The sequence below is a fragment of the Dendropsophus ebraccatus genome, chromosome 7, assembly GCF_027789765.1.
Source record: "Dendropsophus ebraccatus isolate aDenEbr1 chromosome 7, aDenEbr1.pat, whole genome shotgun sequence".
NCBI classification, from domain to species: Eukaryota; Metazoa; Chordata; class Amphibia; order Anura; family Hylidae; genus Dendropsophus; species Dendropsophus ebraccatus.
The window spans coordinates 116,948,735-116,957,404 of record NC_091460.1 but is presented as its reverse complement, the minus strand read 5'-3'; the positions used below and the strand labels follow the sequence as shown (position 1 = coordinate 116,957,404).

The window sequence follows — 8,670 nt, the reverse complement described above, 5'->3', positions numbered from 1 at the left end:
ATATCCTTAAAAGCAGCTGACATAGCGTGCTGTTCTGTAGTCCATTATCTACAATTACACACAGATCTCGCTCTACCAGCGACTCTCCCAGTATAACTCCCCCTAGGACATATGATACATGTGGGTTATTAGTAACCAGGTACACAACTTTACATTTATTCACCCTTGGGGTACAGCAAATTTGCTGTTTTTGTGTAGTTTACAGAACGTCTAGTCCAAGTCCAGCCTCAGGCCGGGTTCACACAGAGTATGACACCAGCCATGTCACAGAACGGCCGGTGTCAGTGAAGATAATTCCGGCCAGTACTGACACCAAACTTACGTCAGTTTTTCGTGCAGCGGCTAGAAAACCCAGCCGGAGTGTACACACTCGACGGGATTCCCTCTGACTGCAGTACAATGTAAGTTTTGTATTATCACGGCCGTTCCGAATAAGCAACAACCGCCATGATTAATACAAAACTTACATTGTGTGAATATAGCCTCATGGTGCTCAAGTGTGTAGCAGGCATGATTTCAGCACTGGCAAGCTCCAGGACTGTGACTACTTGGAATCCAAGGACCACCCCAATGCTTACTTGAGCCAAATTTGCATATAGCACAGGAGTTCCAAGTACACTTTCAGGGCATAGTGGGCAGGGACCCGGTTACATGTGTGGGCAGTGTGTGTACTTCGGTATTTCAGCAATGTTTGCTAGCTTAATAGCCATTTTGGACAGAATGTGGGAGATTTATCAAACATGGTGTAAAGTGAAACTGGCTCAGTTGCCCCTAGCAACCAATCAGATTCCATTTTTCTTTCCTCACAGACTCTTTGAAAATAAAAGGTGGACTCTGATTGGTTGCTAGGGGCAACTGAGCCAGTTTCACTTTACACCATGATCAATAAATTTTCAATGGGTTCCATTTAAAAAGGGATGATTATCGCTAATAAGTTTTCCTAGGAGCGCTCATTCACCCGGCCTGTGTAAGAGGGCTGGTGATCAGCAAACAAGAAAGCAAATGCCCGCTCGTCATTTTCAGCCATAAGTCATCGGTATTTGCTGCACATCTGTCTGAACAGGCAGTATGTGGCTGATATAAGGTATTTAAAAGGCTGCACAAAGGATAAAGCGATCATTTGTGCAGCCTGGCTGCATTATTAATTGCACCTTGTACAGTCAGGGCAAGAAAGCACCGATCAGCACTTTGCCAGATATCACTGTGTAAAAGGGCCCTTAAATCAGGTGAGGGAATGACTCCCAAGTAGCATTCTAGGCTGCTTTCACACCATATTTAGTTTTGGTTGAAGTTTATCTATCATTCTTGCCCGCTGTGTGCTGAATGCAACTGAATTCCCTTGAATTGAATTACTGCTAGGTTGACCACTAAAATTGATGGGTAACTAGAATTTTTGGATTTAATACACATGGCCGCAGGAAATTCGATTACTTATAGAAACAGATGGGACCCAATGTTAGAAAAAATTGTTTATTTAAATAAAATATATTATAAAATATTAATTTCAACATTAAAAATAATAAAATAAATAAATATTTCTTAAAAAATGTACACAATAGGAGGATACTTTTCTTCACATTCACTTTTGAGGTGTGGCAGTGCTTTTTGGTAAATCCAGAGGAAATCTAGAAAGATACAAAGAAATATTAGTTGAAGCGACCAATACATTTTTAGGTTTTATTCCAAAATTCTATATAGGTTTTCTGAAGGTTTATGGTGTTTTGTCATTAACACAGTAAAATCTCAAGCACCAAGGACACTGGAAGAAGGCCAAACTGTTCTACATTGCAGTTTGTGCTCCCCAACTAGACCAAGGTACAGTTTTGATCATGGGATTATGGTGGGTGCCTGGCCTTGGATGTCAGGTAAGGAGTATTATAAAAAGGTGTTTGCATTGTATGCATGTTCAGGGGACCACTGTTCTCCACCAAGGTGCATTATGAACAGCATTTTTATTTCGGTTCTCTTTTCAGAGCATAGGTATTTAACACTCTATACAAGTGGAAGATCTCCATTCATCTACTTTAAAGGGGTATTCTGATCAAAAAGGGATTGGCTGAGCGGGCTTTCACCCTCAGTCTGTGGAGGAGGGATCGTCTCAGCCGGGACACGAAGATGCCATAGGAGAAAACGGGGAGTGCGGGAAGGTAAGAATATGCTGTTAGTTGTGTTATCCCCACGGGAATCAATTTCTTTTTGAGTGGTGTACCCCTTTAAACATCAACTGGTTCAGTAGTTTACTGCATATTTAGCTTTAAATTTCAATACTTACTTGTCAGACATCTTCACTTCCATTTTCTTGTCCCAATTTCTTTGTCTCTTCTGCTTCACAATCATAGGAAGAATATTTCCTTCTTGTACTGGAGGAGAAAAAAAAAAAAAAAAAAGTTAGCAGAAAGACAAAGCCTATGGGCCAATGCGTCAACAATGCAGTATCACCAAAACCATTCTTTGGTATGAAGAATTTAGGTATAGGAATTTCTATAGGTGTGGTATTTAAGTCATGCAGGCAAGTACATGACTTCAGACTATATTATACGGTATGGTCACTAATGCATCTTACAATGAATCAGAGGCGAATACTTACTGAACAACAATGATAATGATTATGGCTGTAATGCTGATGGTTGATAGTAGAACTGCTACAACTGCTAATATTGTTGTTGTGGTTATATCACTAGGGTCTGTTGTCCCCGTTCGCAAGTACTGTTCTGTGCATCTCTCACCAAAGTAGTTTTCATGGCATCTGTAAATAAAAAATAAAATAAAAAAATGACTACCTGTTCTGTATGTCATAGTACTAATACAATTGAGGAAAAGGATCTAAAAGGAAGTTCAACTAGAAGAATTTCACAACCATAAAGCAGTAAAAAGCAGCATGCAACTAAACCTCCGCTGAGTACAAAAGCATTCACTGTAATTCAGAAGGAATGTGCTATGTACTAAAGTACTTCTAAATCAATTTAGAGGTGGATAGTTGTTACAAAAGAAAGTTCCTTTGTCACTAAGGGCACTTTTATGTAGTCGTGCACTTTTGTTTCTGCAGTTTATTTAAAAAAAAAAAATTTTTTAGGGGTCCTGATTTAATCTTTTTAGCCACACTCCGCATTCCAGAAATATAGGATTTTACGATTAGGTACACCATCTGTGCTTTACAGAATGGTAGGGGCATTAAAAAATTTATATATCGTGTACAGCCACTCAACTAGTCATGGAAAGTGTGAACGTCAACATATCCCCATCTCAGAAATGGTGTGGGGGTAGTGACAGGGCACAGCAACACAATAAAACGGCAGCACTGGAACCAGGACTTCAGAGGCTACAAAATATACTGCTCAAGCAGCATCTCTAGTTGTGGTGGTGGAGGCTAATGTTTATAAATTTAAACTCTGCATGTAGAAGGCCTTTATAGCTTACTCAATGCCTTTGGAAAACAAGACCATGACCATTGTGCAATCACTCTCCCTGCAAGCCGAGTATTGCCCCCCCCCCCCCCCTTTCCCTCTTTCTGGGCCCAATATGCCAGATTGTGCACACAAGACTCTGCACACAAGACTCAGCCGCAATCCAAGAGTCATGAGCTGATTCTGTAACGCGAGAAGCAAGCAGAGCACGCAAATTGCCAGGGAAGAACCAGAGTGTTGAGTACATAGGGGGAGATTTATCAAAGGGTGTAAAAGTTAGACTGGTGCAAACTGCCCACAGCAACCAATCACAGCGCAGCTTTCCTTTCAGCACTGCCTAAAGCTGAGCTGTGATTGGTTGCTGTGGGCAGTTTGCACCAGTCTAAATTTTACACCCTTTGATAAATCTCCCCCATAGAGTTTACAGAAAGCCTTGTTTTTGTTTGGTTACAAGTATAATAAAACTAATTACTTTTATTATGGGGTGTATGATATCTAGATCTATATGGGATTTATAATTTAAATATCACTGGACTGGCCCTTTAAAGACATGTTCACACACTGTCTTGGCATTAAATAGCCATTGTACCAGGTTGCAACAACGGCCGTTGTTTAATGACATTGATCAATTACAGTACAGTGTATGGAATCACAGCTGTAGTGTATACACAATGTATACACTATGACCGTGGTTCTCGGCAGCCGCACAAAATAACCGACAGGTCTATTTTGTGCAGCCGCTATTCAGTGAAGGCAAGTAATAAAAAAAGCATCTAAATATTTGCAGTTTACACCATAACCAATATTCAACTAATAGCGCAATACTCTTTGCCACATACAAAGCTACAGATGAACACTAAGAAACACTTGTACTCACTTGCATGAGACTTCTTGCAAATTTGCAAGGTATCTGCACTTTCCATGAACACAGAAGTTCTTGTGTGTGGTCTGACATGGGGTCTTTTTCTTTTTCTTGTTTTTTTCACCTTTTTTCTTCTTTTCCGTCTTTTTCTTTTCCACGTTTGTGACTGGCACATTCCCATTAGCTGGCTTGACAACTGCTTGTACTGGAAAGAAAAAACAACTTATGAGTATATCGTACATGAAGACACCCCACTGAACCCTTTCATTCACATTATACACAATTTTCATTTCAGTACTATGGCTATGTTCACACACAACACCTTTCTGAACAGAGTAACACGTTAAGGTTTCACCAAGTATCAAGCTTTCTTAGTTTACTTAGAGAATGTGGAACGGAAGTAATGTCTTCAAGTTACTAATCTTTATTTTTTTTCCACAGAGTACGAAGTGTTTCAATGCAGTCGGAAGTGTCACTTTCAGGAATGGGAGAAATTCTGTACAAAAAAGCCCTGAAGGAAGGGTTGGGAGGAGGTCGTGTCACCGGCTGTATGCATTAGACATGTTTCATTACCGCAGTGAGTCATTGAGGTGAGGCTTTACAATCTGCTTTGAATATTACCATGTTATTCAGCTGCCAAGGCTTCTCCAGGAAAATTCATGGACCCTGGTGAATTTATAATGGACTAGCTTCTGCAAGCGCAAAGCGCACATAAAGAGATAAGTCAACTTCTTTCATCTCTGCTACCGCACACTTGAGTCACCAGGTTATAAATTCTTTTAAAATCCATTTTACGGAATATTGTAAATGCCATGAGAGATGTCGACAGCTGAAGATTGAATGGGATCTCTCTGCAGATGCGTAAAGTCCATTACCGGAAGGAGGACATGTGCACCTCAATGGCAGCAAAAGCATATAAAAAAAACTTTATATTGCTTCTCTGTAATGGATTTATTGGTCATTTTTACCATTATGGGGACTGTAAGAGACCTTGTCAAGGCAGCAGAAAGCCATCCTACAATCCTTTTAGGCAGAATCCTAAATCAATTTGCTGATATGCTTTGACCAACGTGGACATTACATATCCTAAAAGCATTCAGCAGATTAACAATAATCATCAGATGAACAAGCTGAGCATCAGAGGCATGTGCCAATAACAAAAACATGTGTCAAGCCAGACATTAGCCATTTCATACACACAGGTTCATTTAAAGGAGTTATCCAAAACTAGAAAAAGTGCCACCCCTGTCCTCAGGTTGTGTGATGTACTGCAAATCAGCTCCATTCACTTCAATAGAACAGAGCTGAAAAACCCACACCCAAGCCGAGCCAAGGACAAGAGTGGCATTGATTCTGGAAGAAAGCGGCCATGTTCATTGGCTTGTTGGACTTCTAATGCACAGGAGCATACTGAAACTCAACCATCTATTATAAACAAAGATGGCAACACATGGCATTCCAGGTAAGAAGGTCTGGCAGTACATAAATCTGTGGTGCATTTCTAGACCCACATGGCCCCAGCAAGAGGGCTGATGACAGACTAAAGTCAAATACACATCTGGTGAAGCACACATGCGCGCGAAATGGCCATCATGTCTGTGTTGTACATGTGAAGTGGTTTGGCATCTGCTAAACAGTGAAATGTGTAACAGAAGGTTTTAACATATGTTGGAATAAAGAAGTATCGCTACGACTCGGTGAGTGCCTGAACCTGTTGTAAGACTAAAGTGAAATACACAAAATTCCCAATCACACAGTATGTAGGCGATAAGTGACAGCACGGCTCAACAATATTTAGACAAAGTACAGACTTCCACCAGATGACACCTGCCATAATTTTCATCAACTTTTCGACTACTAGTAGCGGATTTATGTCACTTATGTCATTTATGGATTTATGCACCATCACGACACACGTGATAAGGATGAATGCCAGTGAAGCAATGTTTCCATATAACCTATAGCACATTACAGATAATTGTGTCCATACCTCGTATAGATTCCTCCATATCGTAACCTGAAAGGTCTTCGTCTTGATGTTCATCTTCATTGTATTCCTCATAGTCAACTTCATGTATATTTTCTGAACCTAAAGAGACGCGATCGTCTCCCCCAGACAATGTAACCTGGATCTCATTTGCGGTGGAATTCACGGAACATTGTACTGCGCATGCTGCGGATTTAAGGAAAATAGAAGTTAAGTGGAGTACGGAGAGTTTTTATTATTCTCTTACAGGAAGGGCGGCCTGGTCAAAATTCTACATAAGATACTGATCAATTAAGAGCACATTGTAGATTACAAGATACAGAAGGGGTAGGAAAACTTGGCTCACCAGATGTTGCAAAACTACAACTCCCAGCTTTAGCTTAGGCTGTCCAGGCATGATGGGAGTTGTAGTTTTGCAACAGCTGGAGAGCCAAGGTTCCCTACCCCTAAGCTATAGCAACTGTCCCTGGTCTGCTGATCAGCCTGGAAAGCTCAGGGAGGGATAGGGTTAACCAGGCATGGGTCATTGATTTTGCCTGGACAAACATTACTCACCAGACAACTATTGCAGCCATCAGAACCTGCACACTTCCCAAAGGGACAAGCAGGGACTTGCTGCATGCTTCTGCCTACAGGATGTGGCTGGGATAACCCAAAGCCCAAGTCAGACTATTTAAGGAGCCAGTGACATCATTTACAGTGCCGTATGCCCTGATAACCATCCCTGAGTTCAATAGCCACAGGGGCAAATCATCCCGGCTTACAGGGTCTAACACAATCGATATAGGACAGGAAGCCTTTCTAAAGATTTCCTTTATATAAGATCACAGAGACAATAATCTGAGCTCTTATTATAATACAGCCATAGTGCCCCCCCACATCTCATTATAATACAGCCATAGTGCCCCCACATCTCATTATACAGCCATAGAGACCCCGTATATCTCATACTTCTATAGCACCCCCAAATCCCATAATACATCCATATTGCCCCTCAACATCTCAATACACCCATAGTGCCCCCCCGACATCTCATAATACACCCATAGTGCCCCCGACATCTCATAATACACCCATAGGGCCCCCCATCCCATAATACAGCCATAGCACCCCCACATCCCATAATACAGCCATAGCACCCCCACATCCCATAATACACCCATAGTGCCCCTCCCCATCTCATTAAAATACACCCATAGTGCCCCCTACATCTCATACTTCTATAGCACCCACACACCCCATAATACATCCATAGAGCCCCCCAACATCCCATAATACAGCCATAGAGCCCCCCAACATCCCATAATACAGCCATAGAGCCCTTCAACATCCCATAATACAGCCATAGAGCCCCCCAACATCCCATAATACAGCCATAGAGCCCCCCAACATCCCATAATACAGCCATAGAGCCCCCCAACATCCCATAATACAGCCATAGAGCACAGGTTGCTGAGGAGTAACTGATGACCTGTAATACAGAAGTTACAATACAACTACATGAATAGATCACCGATCAATAAAAGCCCAGAGCAGGTGTGCGCTCAGTGTCCTGCATGTATGTATGGAGAGACTCACCTAGCCCGAGCAGCAGCAGGATGCTCCACACTAGTGACAGCTGGGACGGCATGCCTGGACCTCGCTCCTCAGCTGTCAGTGACACACTGCAAAGTAACCGGCAGGCTGAGAGCGCTCCCTATTTATGGACGCTGTGGGTGTGTCACGTGACGCACTCCAACCGGAAGCGCCCTACTACGATCACTGGGCTTGTCATCCCTCGCTGTGGGGTCCCGTCTGCTGCCCGCGCTGTGCGGGTGTTTCTATGGCGGCAATGTCCACTGCATCCACCGCAACTTTATTCTAGACTATGGGGGAGATTAGTGTGAGGGGAGAAAGTGGACAACCACCTGTCGGTTTACGGCTTTCACTTTCCAGGTGGTGTGAAGAAGACGGCTACCTGCTGGTTGCTATTGGCAACCCTTCTGCTCCTCCCTAGATTTCTATACATTTAGTTGTGTATAGGGGAGAGATAGAAGTAGGGACAGGCGTTTTCTTTTTTTTTTTCTTTTTTTTGTGGTACTTGTTAGTGTATAGTAGAGATGAGCAAACTTGGATCAGGCTCAGAACCGAACACTCTGCATTTGATTATTGGTGACTGAAGAAGGTGCGTGGTATCCAACTACTACAGCCACTGGTAATCAAATGCAGAGCATAGGGGTGGGACGAAGCCAAGTGCTGGAGGTTCACTCATCTGTAATGGAAATGGTGAAGGCTAGCAACTGTTATAAGGCTTAAAGGGGGTACTCCAGCGGGGGAGGGGCACTTTTTTTGCTGGGATCGGGGAGGAGGTGGCCGAGGAAAAAGACAATCACTCACCTCCCCGGTTTCAGCGGTGGGTCCCGCATGGTGGCGCTCTG

General features: G+C 42.6%; 1 protein-coding gene across 1 annotated transcript; it reads right to left on the bottom strand.

Moving 5' to 3' along the window:
- Nucleotides 1–1,456: 1,456 nt before the first annotated feature.
- AREG (amphiregulin) lies at nucleotides 1,457–8,063 on the bottom strand. Its single transcript, XM_069976768.1, has 6 exons — nucleotides 7,832–8,063; nucleotides 6,257–6,439; nucleotides 4,282–4,471; nucleotides 2,588–2,746; nucleotides 2,273–2,360; nucleotides 1,457–1,625 (listed from the first exon to the last, which is right to left on the bottom strand). Exons 1-5 carry the CDS (start codon nucleotides 7,881–7,883, stop codon nucleotides 2,276–2,278), a joined length of 669 nt encoding a protein of 222 aa, XP_069832869.1. The 5' UTR covers nucleotides 7,884–8,063; the 3' UTR covers nucleotides 1,457–1,625; nucleotides 2,273–2,275.
- Between the last annotated feature and the right edge of the window lie 607 nt (nucleotides 8,064–8,670).

Bases quoted from the DNA above. Each gene is read 5' to 3' on its own strand.
- AREG (XM_069976768.1), bottom strand. From the start codon at position 7,883: ATGCCGTCCCAGCTGTCACTAGTGTGGAGCATCCTGCTGCTGCTCGGG. The intron at 2,747-4,281 runs GTGAGTACAAGT...TTTTATTTACAG, and splicing joins TTGCAAGAAGTCTCATGCAA to ATGCCATGAAAACTACTTTG. The intron at 2,361-2,587 runs GTAAGTATTCGC...TTTCTCCTCCAG, and splicing joins ATCATTATCATTGTTGTTCA to TACAAGAAGGAAATATTCTT.